This window comes from Rhipicephalus sanguineus, chromosome 2, assembly GCF_013339695.2.
Source record: "Rhipicephalus sanguineus isolate Rsan-2018 chromosome 2, BIME_Rsan_1.4, whole genome shotgun sequence".
NCBI lineage: Eukaryota > Metazoa > Arthropoda > Arachnida > Ixodida > Ixodidae > Rhipicephalus > Rhipicephalus sanguineus.
This window is the reverse complement of record NC_051177.1, coordinates 31,016,360-31,034,930: the sequence shown is the minus strand read 5'-3', so window position 1 is coordinate 31,034,930 and position 18,571 is coordinate 31,016,360. Positions and strand designations below refer to the sequence as shown.

Below are 18,571 nucleotides of genomic sequence, written 5' to 3'. Positions count from 1 at the left end.
AAGAGGAGGACCCCCGGTTCACTGCACGGGACGTGGCCACCGGTCCCATGCAGCAAGTTCGGAGTCCTCCGCAGTGCCGCAGTCTGCGGCACTGTAGCACCACCCCGAAGCCCATTTGTACCCATTGGAAACCGGTGGGTGGCCGCCGGCACTGGGGATCGAACCCGGTACCTCCCGTATTGGAAGCGAACGCCCAAGCGTTTCGCCACCGCTGCGGAGAGGGTACCAGTAAACAACGTGCAAGATATCGGTTCCATGAATATGCAACGAAACTTAAAAAATAATCGAATGAATGAAATAAAGGTCAGGGTCGCACCACCACCCTTTCGGTTCCGAGCTTAACGCCTTAGCGATTCGGCTACTGGAACGGCGCAGCCAACAGTGCTTACAAGTTGGTCTGTACATTATTGCCGCGCATAATCTTAAAATTAATGCTAGGGTTGTATGTCCAGGCCTCGCCTCTTCAAAAATATTTTGGTGTAATTAATGACTCCCAAAGGCTATATAGGCGGAAAATGGTCCCAGATCGATTTCATCTGATTACGACGAAACTTTGAAAAATAAAAGAACACCAGACTTCTAAAGGCTATATGCTTGTTATTTAGACCAAAAGTGGTCCCAGATCGATGTCACCTGATTACGACGAAACTTTCAAAAATCGAAAAATACTAGGCTTCCAAAGGCTTACTATTTAGGCCGAAAATGGTCCCAGATCGATTTCATCTGATTACGACGAAACTTTAAAAAATCGAAAAACACCAGACTTCTAAAGGCTATATGCTTATTATTTAGGCCGAAAGTGCTTCCAGATCGATTTCATCTGATTACGACGAAACTTTCAAAAATCGAAAAATACAAGACTTCCAAAGGCTTACTATTTAGGCCGAAAATGGTCCCAGATCGATTTCATTTGATTACGACGAAACTTTCAAAAATCGAAAAATACAAGGCTTCAAAAATCAAATTAATCGAAATCCGGCGAAACATTGAAAAGTAAAAAAAAGAAAGCAAGATTTCCCAAGACTAACCTTTAAAACGGAGGGAAATTGGTTTCACCCAAATTCGATGAAGACTTGAAAAATCGCAAACTACAAGACTTACAAAGGCTCTAAGCTTACCACTTAGGGCCGAAAATGGACACAAAATCAATTTCATACAAACAGGATGAAACTTTGAAAAATTGAAAAACACAAGATTTTCAAAGGCTGTAGACTTGCTTTTTTGGTCAAAAGTGCATCCCTAATCGCAAAGAAACTGCGCAGCACGAAGAAACAACGACTGCAAGAGAAACATAAAAACGGTACGAGCGCTGACGTTGCGCTGACTACTTTTTTTTAGAAAAATGTGGCGCATATATGACTGCGCACATCACCCGAAAATGAACCGAAATTTGCCAAGAAATCAACATAAATAAATAAATAAATAAATAAATAAATAAATAAATAAATAAATAAATAAATAAATAAATAAATAAATAAAAACTTTATTATTCACATGAAGATGACACATCAGTTATGTTATAAAGGCAGGGCCCCGTAACTCGCGTAGGAGTTGTGAAGGGGGCCCTTATGTCATATTCTGTTACACAAACACAGAGCGCGTGAGAAAAGTGTATGACGCTATGAATATGGGACATCAGAGTAGGGACGAGAGTATAAAAGAACGTAGGTTAGTTTTGTAACAAGTAAATAACTGTGGTTCTGTTAGGTCTGTGGGTAGTTTGTTCCAAAGATGTAATGTGGTATGCGTGAATGTAAATGATCCATAATTAGTGCGAGATTTTCGAATGGTTAAACTATTGGAGGTCACTGATCGTATCGGGTAGGGGGTATTTTGGTAAGCAATTTTTACTGAGGGACACTGTATGATTTTGTGCATGATTTTATATAGTAAAATGAGAACGTGATAATCAATGCAGTGTTTCACAGGAAGAATGTTAAGTAACGGGTATGCAAATGTCACTGAATCCATTCTTTTTAGAAAGACAATCGCTCGGAGCGCTGTGTTTTGTGCAGCAATAATTGGCAATAATGTGTTGGGGTATGTGAGGCCATATATGGTAACAGCATATGTAATGTATGAATGTAGAAAGCTGATATAAAGAGTGCGAAGGGTGTGCAAAGGAAAAATGTAACGCAGTTTACATAATATTGGGATTTTCTTATATATGGATAGTGTTGTTTCATGAATGTGTTTATGCCACTTTAGTTGGCTGTCGAGGTAGACGCCGAGAAATTTCGTCTCATTAACCCGTTCCAAAGGAAACATCCTTCCAATGGAAACATCCTTCTTCAGTTGTGATATAGTCATGGCGGTCTGACTTTTCTTTTACAAAGGTTAATCAAATATTTTAATATTCTGCCGTCCGAGGCTATCATGCGGCCGAATGAAAAAGGTGGCGTTATGCAAAAGAGCAGCGTGCGAGAGAACACAAACTGTACGTTAGGAACAAACATGTAGGGATATTCCCTTGTATCGTGAACAGCGTGATAGCACTGATCTCTTCCATACCACGACATTTTTTCAACGAGCGCATGATAAGCTCTAACGCGTAATCATTGAGGCATATTTCCTGAAACTAGAAGGAAGTAGTCGTCACAGGGGTGCGCAAGAAGGGGCTAGGGTTGGTGGCCGCCCCCCCCCCCCCCTCCCCCCGATCATCAAGGAGGGGGCGCAATGTCTGCCCGATACGTTTACTCAGTTATGGCCACGCAGGTTTTGAACGATAATGGCGATCGAAGGCCCGTAATGTTGCATTCCAAGAATTGTTTACTTCTAATCTTTGCTGCCGTTAGCTATAGGAATCAAAGGCGGGCCATTGTGAGAAGCACGCCATCGCTCCATGTTTTTTTTTTTATTTCTTTGTTTGTTTCATCCGCTGTGAAGCATGTTGTCCTTTGTTATCGTCCAACGCAACGGGGGCTGATATGAAACTTTGCCCCCCCCCCCCCCCCCCCTAATGGGGAACCCTGCGCACGCCTATGCGCGTGTACCACTGTAAACCTTTAGCCGCTTCAAAAACCGATGAGTGCTGAAGCTTGCTTGTTCTAGGTTGTTTTGTCTCGCAGTGCGTAATGAAGGCTATGATCGAGTTCATAATTATACATTAAATCGAAACAGGAGCGGCGCCAGAAGAAAGCGTATCCCCCCCCCCCCGCATACATTAGACTGCACCCCCATTTGCCCCCCAAGAGCAGACATATAGTCAGAACAGTTGCCCGGGCGCCTCCTACTCCCCCTTAGTAAAAAAAAAATCCTGGCGCCCCCCCCCCCCTTGCGTCGAAAGTTTATTTGGTAGACACATTAGTGCGTTTCTAGCCCTATTCTCGCTGTTTAAACAGCGACTACTTGAACAGCCTTGTGTCTACTTCGACAGCATGCCTTTCGACTCGCATTTGTTACCTTTGACTTGTCATTCTGTAACCGTCGACAAGCTTCCGATCCTTTATTTGTGTCTTCTTAGACCACTGAGCCTGACTAAACCAAATGATTGCTACTCTAACTGTTTGTCGTCCAACGGTTTCTACTCTGCCGCTTTTCTGTTGTGCTCTTCACGCGTCAAAAAGAACAAACACGCCTCACACGTATCAGCACCACCTGCGCATGTGCTCTCATTTTGCTCGCTTTCACTCCGCAGAAGCGTCTCATGCAGCTTTGCACCGTATGCTACCGAGAATCGGCTGAAAATACTTGCGCATTTATAGTTGTCAGGAAATAGCGAGCGTGAGACGCCGCACGTACGCACGAATACCGGCGCACTCTACTTTGAATGGATACGCATAGGCGTGCGCAGGGTTGCCCATTAGGGGGGGGGGGTGAGGGGGGAGGGGGGAGGGGGGGGAGGGGCAAAGCTTTTTTATACGGCCCCCGTTGGTCGGGGCCATAAGGTAACGTACTTCACAGTGGATGAAAAAATGAAAATGAAGCGATTACATTCTTCTCACCGTGGCCTGCTTTGGTCCCTAGCGTTCTGGGAGTAAAGATGGGAAGCAAACAGTTCTTGGAATGCCACCTCAGGGCCCTTCGGCCATTATCGTCAAAAACCTGCGTGTCCATAACGCTCTTTAAACAGTGACGGAACAGGTCCGACTACGTAACGATATGGGGCAGACTCTGCGCCCCCCTTTTACGTGATTAGCAGGGAGCAGCCCCCCCCCCCCCCCCTCAGTCCCATGCGCACGCCATACACTTAGATTTTCTAGGTCAGCCGAAAAAGCCTGTAAAATAAAGTGAGTTCAAGGAAGCACGCGCTGACAACTGTCACGACAGCTGCGCACATGCAGTTTGCCTGCCATCTGGAACGACAGCGCCGCCCTGTCTTGTCCCAGATGGCGAACAACATGGCATACAAAATAAGAATGATCAAAGAGAACGCAATTTCACAGGCACATGACAACTTCATTTATTTTATTTATTTATTTTCCTACGAATTCGGACTTGCAGTAAATGGGAGCACTTTGATTTGAGCACGTGTTTGGAACGCACTCGTTAGTAGACGCGCGCGTGACGGTGTCTCCGAGTGACATGTCTGACTTTTTTTTTGCAAATCATGCTTGCGAGCCGCTTCGCATGCGAAAAGTTTGCTCACGAACATTTTACGGTCATCTGACCGTATTACGATATATCTATATATCCTGTCAACAACAAAGTGTCACCTTATTCAAATACGTCACCTTATTCAAATTAACGGCTATAAAGCAACCATAATATTTTTCAATGTTACAAAGCTGTATTTGCAATCAGGGTTACTTAATTATGACACTGTGTGTGTACATGTGTCTGTCTGCATGCGTTAAAATTATAAACACTTCTATAAAATGCACCAAACAATTGTTCGCACAAGTCGATGGTATAAGTCAAACGAGCCTGGCCATGTTGCACGACTTTCGAGAAGACTCAGTGAAATGTTGCAACTCAGTGAAACGTTGCGCTGTACCTGTGGTTGCGTCATGAAGGCTGGTTAAAAGCTTCGTTGGCTCGTACAAAGCAAGGATGCTATCATAACAAAAAAAAAAAAAACTTCGAGAAATGTCGCTGCTTTAGATGCCTCTACAACAGTATCTGGTTTTTCGTTTCTCTCCTATATCTTTTTTCCTCAAAATGGCGATAGCTTGAAAGCCTCGTTGAATGGTGCATATGCACTCATTTACAGTTGATGCACAAAACACAGTCTCGTACGTGTCATCGCATAGGTAACATTGCATCAGTTGGCAGCGCTGTGGTCAGCATGATTTCATAATCTTGGGGTGGGGTGGGGGAACCTTACACACTTATGTGCGTGTCTTTCCTCACCTAAACTTTTCCTCCTCCTCTTCAAAGGAAGGAGGCCGGGGTCAACAAGCCCCACCAATGACAGGGTGATTTTAGGAGCTGGCTCGCCAGGTTCTTAAGCCATCAAATTTCGAGGCTATAACAAGCCTGTTGTGGGTTTCCTCTGTATGCAAGGACACTCCACACGAAGTGTCGGACACAGCAAACGTTTAGAATATATTTTAATTCACTTCCAAAGTGTACCTAAATGCCCATTCTCCCGAGCGTAACCAATCGCTAGCGCGCCAACACTGACGTAGATCTGTAGGATGGGCAACGAAAGTTGTAGTGACGTCACACCAAATCTACTGTAGTGATGTGAGTGACCTCCGGACTTCCGCCACTTCCGCAACGTACATACCGGCTGTAGTGAACTAGAATATATTCCAGTTCACTACAGTAGCGGCAAAGCATCGGTTGCTACATCACTCGCCGAGTTTCGATCGCTTCTTGGCTAGTGCGTCACAGCCTTGTGTGGTCACGTGACTGCGCCTCCTACACTTCTACGTCACTGCCCAACCTCGGCGCCCAGAAACCGAAACCGAAAGTTGTCAACATCAAAAGGCGATATTAAATTATTTAGCTAGAATACATGAATCTTGGTGCGTGCGTCATGCTTCCCGGAGCTATAGGAAACGCTTACAGCAAAGAACGCGCAAGCCGTAAATTTGGTGGCACCACCCCTTTAAGCTGGGGCAAAGTCCCGCGCCGTAAGCGTAACCTTAGTTCCAGAGGCGACCGCTACAGGCGCGCGCTCGCGCGAAAGAGAAGTCTTCTTCCTCTTGTTCTTTGAGAGCCTTGATGGTGATAATAACGCAGACACAACCAGATATAGCATAGCCAACTGTAGCACGCGGCGCTTGCTCCACTCCGGCAGTGCGCTTCGATACTAATAACGTGAACGAAGAAGACAAGGCGCGGCGGAGCGGAGGGCTCGCAAGGTTGCAGCATGCGGTCTCGCCGCCAAGACCCTGCGGTGAGAGCTCGCGAGGCCGAAAAGAGACGCCAGCGTCGTGCGGATCCCGAGATACAAGCCCGCGAATCCGAAGCAGCACGGAAGCGGCGGCAAGAGAACCTCGAAGAGGTACGGGCGCAGGATGCAGCGGCCAAGCGCCGAAAGCGGTCGCTACCTGAAGTTGGTGGCGCCGACGCACGCTTCAAGCGCGATTTCCTCGACCACACGTTCGACCACAGCTGCAAGGTCTACGACCGCTTGTGGTTCGACAACAACCTGACCACAGTATGACAGTAGAGGAATTGAATTGTACAGAGCATTCACGGTTTACCCGATTATCTTCGAGCCAGCTCCTCAATCATCATTCCCTTCGTGGATATGGCCGTGATTTTTTTCCGTCTACTTTAATTAACTTCAATTTACGTCATTACTATGCACCACACTTAAAGACAACAGTTAATAGCACCTATGCTTTCAGTGGTCCAATTGTCTATTGGATTCATTTGGTTACGTCAAACACAATGCGATAACTTGATTTTCTCCGTGTGCATCATCTCGAACTCGTCGCTTTCCGCACGTCGTAGAAGAGTGGCACAGCGGTACACCAAGATAACGGCCTTCGAGATTTTAGTGGGAAGCGCTGTACAACGGCGTTCGTCATTTCGGAGGCCATACAAAACTCGGTACAATGTAAGGACGCTACACAACTAAATAAAATGATAATGCTATTATTCCTTCATCTCTAATTATTCTTTGCTACCGTAGAGCTAATTGAATTTTTATTTTTACTCTTTTTATTCACATGTTGATCTGATTCGATTTATTTTTTCAGCTTTCTTTTTTTTTTTTTCACTTCGCGAAGTCATCGCTTTGGTTGTCAAAATGGATAGTATAGAGTATACCACAATAATTTTCGCAGGAAACTCTATGGTAGATACTACTTCTGAATGAAAAGTGGAGATCCCTGAAAAGCAGAGGCCCGAGCTTTCGGTTTCGGTTATGCCCTGCCTTGTTATTTCGGCAGTCCAAGTGACATCGCCGTCAATTTTACGTCAAGAATTACGTCAACGCATTGCGTACTTTACCACCAACCACCGCATCGGAGCATGCTTTGTTTCCGGTTCCGGTGCGAGTCTTTCATGTCACGTGATAAAAAGAAGAGCTATCGGCCATTATTCGGCGAGAAGTAAGCTTGCAGCTGGCAATAGGTGGTGTACGATCAAGATTTCAGCCGCTGACAAGCTCTCGCTCAAAAATTTCCCAGGGAAGCAGCTATGGCCGACAAGGAACCTCTCTACACTCCCTTCTTCGGCGTCATGGGAGCCGTTGCAGCTATGGCGTTTAGCGGTAAAGTACAACTCCCCTTTCCTTACTGCTTTCGCCGCGGCTGCAGTCGATTCGTACGAGCGGCCAGTGCCCCTAGGCCTAAGTCACTGGAATAGGGAATATTTAAGCCGGCTGAGACCGCTTAATCTGTGTTTCAATGCCCTCGTTTCTTTCGCGTTATTGAATTGCATCTCCTGCCACACCTAGCGCATTCCGTGTTTCGGAGATATCGGTCGGACGATAAATTTTTTTTTCTGCGCATATTTGTGCGGCCTTTTTTATACTGCTGCTTGAGCGTATGACAAATATGGCCAGAGTTTAGTGCTTTTCGCGGTATTCGTTCGCATTGAGGCCGCATACCTCGCGTTCGTTCGTTTTGTTCCGTGCAAAACGGTGTAATTGTATTTTGATTAGTCCTCCGCACAACCGGCGTACGAGCCTTTCATTGCGGCCGGCGCTGGGCTCAATGACTTCAGCTCTGACTAATCGTAATGAGGGAGGGGCATTCTTAGAGCCCCGCTGTCTCCGCTGTATTGCGGTATTTCCAGATTATATCGGAGAACATAAATTTCGATTGCATTGATTCGATTTCTTTAAGATTTGCGGCTACCATTGCGCCGTGCCGTGACCGGCTCGAGTCTCGTGACTGCGCATGCCGAGACTTCATGGCAGCCTGATAACGGGCCCGCCGTAAAACCTTGTGTAACTGCGCTTGTAGTACCGGCATTCTCAGGGTCGGCTATGGGGTCAAAAAAATGTCGACGTGAAACTAGAAACGCACTCCATTCCACGGCGTTTTTGACGGCTTTTAACGGCGCGAAAGGGGGGCGTTACCTCCGAAAGTCACGCGCATGCTCCCGCTAGAGGCGATTCGGGTTGCGATTTCGATTATTCACGCTTCGCCAGCGTTTCCTGTTGGCGAAAACCAAGCAGAATGCGCATTTCGACCTTCTCGGTGGCGAGGTGACGTGCAGCTACGTTGGGAACATGTCCTGGAAATGGAGCTCGGTGCACCGCGTGCGCGTACGGTGGTTCATTCGGTCACGTGAGATGCCGGCTCCGTCGGCGTTTCATCTGCTGCACCGCCTTCGGGGAGCGATTGGCCACTGCGATAAATCTCTTTTGTTCGCTCATTCGCGTCGTACTTCAAACTGAACAATAAAGGGTTCCTGTAATATCGGGTTGAACCGTTTCTTCCCTTCATGTAGCTCCCATTGACGTTTATTGGACTGTCGTTTCTCAGCAGCACTTCTTCCATGCACAATAGGACTTACGAGTTGCCGTCTAAGTGAAACCTTGCTGTATGTTAACTGCCTAAGATACAAAAGAACCAAATTCTTTTAGAATATAACCCAAGCAGGGTTTAGGGCTTTGCATTACATCAGGACGGTTAATATGAAACTCCCTAATCTTACGTTTCTTAGGTTACAGTTACCTTGTCTGTCGCCACACTTCAATAATTCAGTCACATGATTTTTGTATCTAATTGCTCAGAATAAGAGAGCTGAGCTAGTTGGCAAGTATTCATGTTTAAGAGACAGGGCGTGCAAACACGGACACGAGAGAAGTCTGAGTTTGTGGTGTCCTGACTTCTCTCTTGTGTCTGTCTTTGCATGCCCTGTCTTTAGCATAATTGCTCAGCTGCTACTTCATTGTACCTGACTGTAGAAGAAAAGCAATAAAGTGCATAAAGCTTACATGCCTGAGGACTTTTGTTCCTGATCTGCTATTTTCTCGTTTCCCTAGTGGTGCTGACAGTTTTCCTCTCAATGTCGGGTCTTTTCAGCACTGGGAGCTGCCTATGGCACGGCAAAGTCGGGCACAGGCATTGCGGCCATGTCTGTGATGCGGCCGGAGCTCATCATGAAGTCCATCATTCCAGTAGTCATGGCGGGTATCATTGCCATCTATGGCCTCGTCGTTGCTGTACTTATCTCCAGTACCATCAAGCCGGACTACAAATTATTTTCGTGAGTGTTTCCGAGGCTGTCTTTTGCTAACACCCTTGCATTCAGATTCAACATAAATTGCGAGTAGAGCACACACACCGCTCCTCTCTCAGCCCTGCTGCATTGGAATTACGGTAGAGTACAGTAGAGCATGTTCATTGGCCAATGTATGAAGCTCATTGCTTCAGTTTACCTAGCAGGACTAATCGTCCCTTTAAAGTAAAAGAAATTTTTTGCATAAAGTGGCACACAAGACATCATTGAATGATGCTTAACAGGTTGCTTACTGGAGTTCGTAGATCAGTTCTGCCTGGCACTATTTTTAACATTGCCTTATTATGAAGTAGATCATATCTCTTGCAGGTGCACTAAACAGATTTCTCTTGTATTAGGAAATTGCCCTTTCATAAAACCAAAATCGCCACTTGCTTGTTTCAAAAAGAAATGCAGGTGGTGACGCCACTTTGAGGCTCCCACACAAACTAACCCTGACATTCTATGGTTTTGATGGCTGTCTTCTAGGGCCAACTTTTTTTTTTCTGCAAGATTGAATTACATTGTTCTAAGGGAACCAAATACTTTGCAGGCTCAAGAAAATTTCATGGGGTGAATGTGGACAAAAAAAAATCCCTTGAAATTCATGACATCACACTGGCATTTAGGTGCTGAGATTTTTACGCACTATTTAAGAAATGACTCTTACCTCCATTTTGTTTTCTCATAATGGACATGTGATGGCAAAATTATGGATAATACAGCGCTCAAGTACTTCATCTGTCTACACTGATACTTCGATGTCTGTATTATGACGAGGCTGATAGGTACGCAAATTGTTGTTAGTGAAGCCTGCAATTTGCATTAAGCAAGTCTTGAGCTCAGCATTATCAGAAATACCAACGCACTCTGAACGTGTGCTCCTTACATCCTTCAAATACTTCTAATGCCCTTTTTTAAATTCATAGCCATTGTCTAGTTTGATCTAAGCTGCCAAGATTGGTGAAAATAAAATATAAAATATGAATCCATGATGCCACAACAGATTGACTGCATCCATTAGCATCTGAACAGATTTGATAAGTGCACAGTTTGTAGCGAAGGTAAGGTACTTGAGGTTAACATATGCTCCTTGAGTACCGGTACATACAGTCGGCTGAATTTAAACATTTTTCGCTGTAGGTATGGTGCTGTTGTTCAAATTAGTAACTCAGTAACTGAGCTGGTCGCATGTCAGCATGCATGTGTACAGTTGTAGTTTTTACAGCCAGTGGGTAAAGGTACTTTGTTCATGTGAATCCACTTTTTTTTTTTACTTCTCTCTATTATTCTGTTTGGCAGTTCCCGTTGAGCCCTAATAAATGGTTGAATGGTTGACTATGTGTGTTTAACTTATTTAAAAGGACTGTCTACCGCTTGGAAAAATTTTTCTGATTGTGATGAAAATGAGATCGTTCATTGCATCAGTGGCAACGAGCATGCTTTCACCCCCCAAAAAAAGGAATTGCATTTTAATTTGATGTTGAAAATCGTGAAAGAATGACTGCTAGCATCACCCAACAGCGATGTGGCCAATCTACTGGTAGGACAAGAAATCCTCGCAGGTAGACTCGTTTTGCTTAAAAACAAACATGTATAACTTGAAATTGTATTTTACGCACTTGAGGCAGCTTTCGGTTACGTCGGAGAGTAATTTTCTTTTTTCTTTTTTTTTTTTTTTTCTCGCGCATCCAAAAAGGCACCTGGTTGCGCTGCTTGCAGCGCTGTCTTCAATTTAGTCTCCTTCAACTCATGCGCTATGCCATGCAGCCGTCCTCGCTGGTTGTACTGTGCCGCTGTATTGTTGTTAGGATGTCTCGCATGTGCTGCGCTGTAAGGCATGCATTTATAGCCTATTTTTGACAAATCAACTTGGCTTGCATTGCGGCAGCAGTGCTAAAATAAACGCATAGACTGCGGTTACAGCAAAACAAGTGTCCTGCAATCGTATAATAAGGCTTCATTTAACTGCTAGCGCGCTGAAAACAACTGTTACATTCATTACATTAGTGTTCAGCGAAAATAAAGTAATCCTACAGAAATCACATGTGCTTTCATGGCACTACAGTCATCGCATCCACCAACCAGTGTTGTGGGCATGTTTCACGCCAGTGGAAGAAGACCGAATGCAGATAGAAAAATTCTATTTTAAAAATTTCTGCTCACTTCCAGAGAAACCGCTGCAAGGTTGGACACTTCAGACGGTACGCTTTCTATTGCAGTACAAAACAGAAAAGCTATGAAGGACGGTAGACTGTCTCTTTAATATTGTGCTTTTTGCGTATCTGTAGCCCTGTCACTAAGTTTTGGATAACTGCATTGACATTTTTCACCAGCAATGACACCTCTGCCATCATAGATATCAGTTTCTTCACATTTTTTTGTGAGCGTCAAGATAGACTTGTCTGAGCATGGACATGCTGCCTTTTCTAGCGCTGCAAGTGAACTGATGTGTATTGTTCTTTAGTATAATTTCCCTCATTTCCTCATTGCAGTGCGTTCCTGCACCTGGGAGCTGGACTGAGTGTAGGGCTGAGCGGATTGGCAGCTGGCTTTGCCATTGGAATCGTGGGGGATGCCGGCGTGCGTGGTACGGCGCAGCAGCCCCGGCTGTTTGTGGGCATGATTCTGATCCTCATTTTCGCTGAAGTGCTCGGGCTGTACGGTCTCATCGTGGCTCTGATCATGTACTCCCGCGGTTGAGCGCTTCGTGCGGCCCAATCCCCCTGCCCGCCCTTCCCCCTCTACAAACCACCACCATTGCAACTCCCATCCCTGCCCGCCACCGAGCCCTACCTCCCCTTCCAGTACCAGCATCATCCTACCTGCCTCCTTGTCGTTGCTTGTCTTAAATGGTTCCCCGCCCTGTCCCCCAGAGCTCCTCTTGGCTAAGGAAGAAGGTGCAGACGGGTTTTCTTTTTTCTTTTTCTTTTTATTTCCGGTGCGACATTTCTAGCAGCCCTTAAAACCCACTTCAAGTGTGTATGGCATGGCCGTGTCCGACATCTTTTGTTTTCCACACCATGCCCTGTAAAATTGCACTCCAAGTGGTATGTGCCCGTGCGTCGATGTATTTATTGATGATGTTTATGAAACTTTTGTTTCGTTTTAGTCCCATACAGGCACTTCTTATTTGAATGCTTCCTGCATGCATGTATTTGTTTGCTCGCTCAAGTCGCACTTGCTGCGCTCGCTAGGTGTCGCATCTAAGAACAGCGGGCTTTCTTTCTTTTTGTCCTCCTACACCTCTCTGCTTGCACCTACTGGACGTCGAGCAAATGGATGTGCAGAGCTCGTTTGTAGGTCGCTGGCCAGTCATTGTCTGCTGCTCCGTTGTATCAGAACTCTGTGCTGCCAGTTTTTCATTTGACGAACCATCTGCTGCGTCTGGCTGTCGGGTTGCAGACATTCCAAAGAGAGCTAGCCCAACTTTTCTGCCCTGTGGATCCATTTGTTACCCCTTCCCCTTTTGTTTTTACTTGTTGATGGTGATACTGCATGTAGTTAGCTCACCCTGTTACCTGTTCTATATTTTTAATTGCGCTGCTTTACAGAACAATCTCTTTTTAAAGCTGGCTGCAACAAGGAATTGCCAGCAGTCATGCCTTGAGTCAGCGGTATTCACTGGATGTAATAGGTGAAGCATGTGTGCTGGTCAGTGTTAGTGGGATAAAATGTGGTGTGGTTAGGCGCTGTAGCATTCGTTTCGCAGACAGCCTGCAACTTGCCAACCAAGGGCACTTGCACAGGTGTCTTACGGCTGAAGTGGGCACAGTTTGAAAATTTAAGAGTGGGTGTCTGTGTGGCAAGGCATATCCTCTAAAGACAGGAATGGATGCTACACTCTTTCGATTGCTGTATTCGAGAATGTCCTGGAAGGAATGTTGGAACGCCACTCAATCACACCGCAAGCGTGTGCAAGTTGCAAGATGTCTGCTGACACGTGCATTTGCAGAAGCGTACTCAACTGAGCACAGTGATCGGAAATCGTGTTAGACATGTTTCCCCTGCAAGCACTCCTCAAGAGGCCATCCGAGCTTTCTGCACCCCCGTGCACGGATGAGTCTTCGAGTAAAAGTTGTAAAGCGCAGGTTGCACCGTATGTATACATGGCCGAAGCGAGGGCATCCATCCCCGTTCACGTGTGTAGGATTCTCTCAACATTGACTGCCACTGGATTTGCAAACGCGGGGTTTCGAGCAAGTTGTTGTGCGCTAGCGTTGTTGGACCGAGCCTCTACTTATGTCCTACTAAACGAGCGTGCGCCCTCCTGTTGTTTTTCTCTGCTGCCATGGGTGCTGCTGCGACAGTGCTGAGAACACAAGTGCCAGCATGTTAACCCTGAAGAAAAAAAAAATCATGGCACCACCCGTGCGCACATGCTTACTGAAATATAGATGTCTGCATTACGACTGTAACCAATTTTTCTGTGTAAATACATCGGTAGTACTGTGATCTGGTGAGCGCATGTATGTTTAACCGAGCTGTAAACGGAAATTTTCATCTAGGTATTGTCCTGCATTAGCGACACATCTGTTGACGTGACTGTTTTGGAAGTTGATTCATTTCGGCCTTTTTTTTTATTGTATTTTTGCTCCAAAATGTTCTCTGTTGGCAGGTGGTATGAAGTGGGTTCAATTCCCTGTAATATAGTAGTGGTGTATGTGTATGTATGTATATATGTGTCATATACATACTTCCTTGCGGTTACTGTTTATTTTTTTCTGAAAAATAAAATTTTTTTTTGTTCAGAGGGAGTAGTCCTTTCCTTCTACTTTTGTATTAATGGTGCCAAGTGATTTCGTGTTAATGGGCTGCATGTTGGTCACACGTAGAACATACATAGGAAAAGTTACCTACCTCATTGCAAGAATATGACCAAGGGCCATATTCTGAGATGGTTGTGAAAAGTGACATCGCCGAATTGTATCCTTTGATGCATGATGCTGGTGAGCAACACTGGAAAACTGATAGTGCAGTCTAGCGTTTCTGGCGACGTAGGTTTTGTGTTGCAGCGCTCTATGATGCTCTTGACATACAGAGAATAACACCTTTTCACCATTGGTTGGTGGTAAAATTCAGCATTTCAGTGACATAAGCAGTAGCTTTGTTTGTTCCTTGGTAGAGTTGTTGAGCATTTTTTTACACTGAAGCTCTCGGAGAGCATTAGTTTTCAGTGGTTGTGGTTTTGCAAGCGCATGTTTTTTGTGGTTCGAACGTGTCAGAAGCATGAACAGTGCATTGCTCATGTGGTTTATCTTGCACCGGCAAGATGTTGAGATATCGCTGCACTAGCACACTACAGCTAAGTATGCATTTTTAAACTCAACAGAAATGCATTTCACACAACCATCCATTCATTAAGAAGTTATACTGAACTTTAGAAAATTGCACAAAAAACGTTGAAAGCACTTTGAATGCTTCTATTCCAAGTAGCCAAGCCTCTCCACTGCATAGAAGCTGGTATACTCAAAAACTCCATGCTCTGGTTGCTCTGTGCTTGCACAGTGCACTCGCTAATGTTGAGAGACGTTCGAAAGCTCCAACAGCTAGTGCAATAGAGTAAAGGCTTGCTAATTCGTATTTCACGGGATTTGGAAAAACTGTCCAAATTAACCGAATGCCGAATTATCGACAGTATCAAGACGTCAATGTCAATGCACTTTCATTTTCTTTATGAATATGTTACTCCAGTGATTATTTTGCATACCAGCAGTGCAAAAGCCGCACTTTCAGTCATTCGAGACTTCGTTCACAGTGTTAATGCGGCTCAATTGACACCTGTGTCTTAATCAGAAATGCACGCTGAACCCATACCTTATTATGTAACAATGCGATTGTGGGTGCGACCACACATTTCTGAAAGCCCGTGGCCGTTTTAGCTGTCCGTGAACGCAGTTTTCATTCCTTCGCGTCGCACTATTGCGGCGCTTCGTGTTCGGCGCATTCAGAGGATCGTCTAAATTAACCAGGTTGCGGCCAAGTGTGACCAAATTAACGAGTTTGATGTTGTTAAACAATGTATGCGCTGGCCGGGACCAGAGTACACGCCCAAGTTATCAGATTTTCTGAATTAATGAGCTTTTACTGTAATATCACGAGCAAGCAGTCAATTCATTTATTGAACACGTCTGACCATACATCGTGGAAGGCAACACAGTCTCCTTTCGCCATGATCTCTGAATACGGGCCCAAGCCTGCACGGGAACTGCGTAAGGTCATGAGTGGCCTCCTCATAGCCAGTCTATTAATCTTTCAGGCTGTCTTTTAGGGGCGAAGCTCCTAAAGCCGTGGGTCTGTCCTTCCTCTGAGACCGGTTTGTAACCACCTAGTTGGGGCCACCTCTAGCTCGCGAGAAGCGCGCGTTCTGGTATGCAGTAGAAGATGACGACGACGTTGACGAGTGAGACTCTCGTGTGTGTTTGCCTGTGTGGCATTCTTCTTTACTGCACGCGTTCTGGTATGCAGTGGAAGACGACGACGTTTCAGAAGTAACGCGCCATGAGGCTCCCTCTTGGCACGCTTTCTCTTTAGCTCGGAGTCGCCAGATTGAAGACAAGGCTGCGGAATGGAGGACACGGAAGGCAGCGGCAGTGCGCGCTCGCAGACAGAATCCTGAGGTGAGAGCCCGCGAGGCCGAAGCTGCACGTTGACGCTTCGAAGCAGATTCCGCCGTTCGAGCCCGCGAAGCCGAAGCTGCTCGACAAGCTGCACGAGACGTAGTAAAGAAGAAAGAACGCCACACAGGTGAACACGCATGAGAGTGTCACTCGTCAACGTAGTCTTCTTCTACTGCATACCAGAACGCGTGCAGTAAAGAAGAAAGAATGCCACGCAGGCGAACACTCACGTCTCACTCGTCAACGTCGTCTTCTTCTACTGCATACCAGAATGCGCGCTACAATATCTTCCTTGAAGAAGGACCACGCTCGCGCCAATGCCATCGCCGTGCTGCAGCGCGAGCTCGCTTCGCCCCACTCATCATCATTCACCACGTGGATATGCTGTGATTTTTTTAGCATCATTTTCTCAAGCACGTTGTCTACCCAATGTAGAAGACCTCTGGCTTGCACAGCTTTCAGCATGGCGGTCTGTTGAGCCTGATGTTGCCTGGTTACAGCCTCCACATGACTCGAAGCAGAGTGGTCTGCATCTTGCAAGGAGGCACCATTGTGCATCAGTCTGAATCCTTGGGACAGTAGCCATGCCCCGTATCTCATTACTGTTGATACGTGGTGTAATACGGTAAAACTGCCATTTTCCTGGCGCAAATGTGCCTGCACCAGCCAGACTGTGCAATCGAAATGGCATGATATATGATGCTGTGTCATGCTATGCAAATGTAGCTGCGCGTGTGACTGCTTGCATGATAAGATGCTATGATAATGTGATTCTCAGTACATTCAGGCTGGGAATGTAGATGGTCCCACCAAACTGATGGGGCTTTATGCCCACTTTAAGCGCCACTTTATGCAAATGCAAAAGAAGCTCACTCACCACAGCAAACCTTATAAACACAGATGCAAGAGGTAGTTAATAAGGAAACTTATCACAGAATGATCAGATAGCCTGGGCCGACACACCCTCTAGAGAGTCGTACGACTTAGGCGAGATGACAAGCGATACGAAATGGCTTTGAAGTCTGTCAGGGGAACTAGTCTTGATGCTGTGAAGCACTGGAAGAAGAGAACATTAACGGCCACGTTAAGCCCTCAACTTCAACTCGTGGACCGCGTAGCAGAGCTTTGCCACTCGGGCCTGGTAACCTGATAGTGTCTAACACCAAACTCTGTCTCGAAACTTTTCTTCTCTTCCGGAAGTCGCTATACCAAGTGTACCAGTGTCCTCGTCATCATCCTCCAGTACATCACACACAGGCACCATCACTCATTTGCACCCACATCACAGATGTCTCTAAAGGCTCTCCTGCGAGGCCATGTTGCAAGCACTTGCGTGACTTGGTGGTGAAATACACTAGCCTTCATGGCACTTAGGTTTGGTCCCAGTGAGAATTTGAGATTTTATTTTTTTTTTCTCTCATTATCTACAATGACTGACCGAGACATGTGGCCACCGACACTGACATTAAAAATGGCTACTCAACTAAGCCCATAAAAGGTTGTGCCGTTAAAAATTTCACTTTTGCTCAGATCACACAACTGCAAGTTGCAGCAAGTGTGGCAAAAATAACGGCACTGAAGTCGACTGCAGTAAACGCTTGCAGCGATTCATGGAGTGTGGTTTTGTAGTCAAAAGTGGGTGTTTAGGACAAGTATGTGCAAATTTGAAAGCTGGCACTGGTGTTAAAGATTGGTTAGGTGCCCTTGTGGTTTTCTTGTGAATTTACATTCCATTAAAATATTTTTGTCTTTTAATGACTTGAAACATTTCTGAGCTGCTGTTTGATAAATTCACAGTATGGCAACCGTTACTCTCGTGACCTCCACTTTTGGCCATTCAAAGGATTTCTGTATTTCACGGACAAGTTGTTTAAAATGTGGCAAAGGCACATTTCGGGCGAGTCTACTTGCACTTCAGACTCTCGGTGATGTGACCTGAGCAGAAATATTGCACATGGTGAGAACCGCGAAGCGGCACGGCAGGCCAACCACTGACACTGGCAATTAATAGCGATACTTATGTAGCGCCAGGCAGAACCTTGCCTTTCATTCTAAATGTGTGGCGGTGGTATGACGTCGTACGTGACGTTTAGATCATGCAACTCCGAGCTGTTAAAGTGCAAATCATACTCTCCCGCCTGGTGCATACATGTGTTGCCAAGCATGTTTTGCCACATGTACACGATCAACGTGGCGACTTGTGTAGCTGTAAAATACATGCCTAATTGATCCATTTTAACCAAATGTGAGAAGTGTGCGGTGCAGATTCTTTATAAGTTAAGTTGGCGACGAGTTGCTGTACTCTTCAGTTTCCATTGTCCAACTACTGGTATCTAGTAACCAGTAGGAGTATAGACAATTTTACGTAAGACACATGG

General features: G+C 45.6%; 2 protein-coding genes across 2 annotated transcripts in view; both read left to right on the top strand.

Moving 5' to 3' along the window:
• The window catches only part of LOC119382646 (cyclic pyranopterin monophosphate synthase), a 227,438-nt gene that overhangs the window by 108,401 nt on the left and 100,466 nt on the right, over positions 1 to 18,571 (top strand). The gene's annotated exons all lie outside the window — the stretch shown is intronic.
• LOC119382653 (V-type proton ATPase 16 kDa proteolipid subunit c) lies at positions 7,375 to 14,324 on the top strand. Its single transcript, XM_037650451.1, has 3 exons — positions 7,375 to 7,612; positions 9,378 to 9,561; positions 12,069 to 14,324. The coding sequence occupies exons 1-3, from the start codon at positions 7,540 to 7,542 to the stop codon at positions 12,274 to 12,276; spliced, it is 465 nt and encodes a 154-aa protein (XP_037506379.1). The 5' UTR covers positions 7,375 to 7,539; the 3' UTR covers positions 12,277 to 14,324.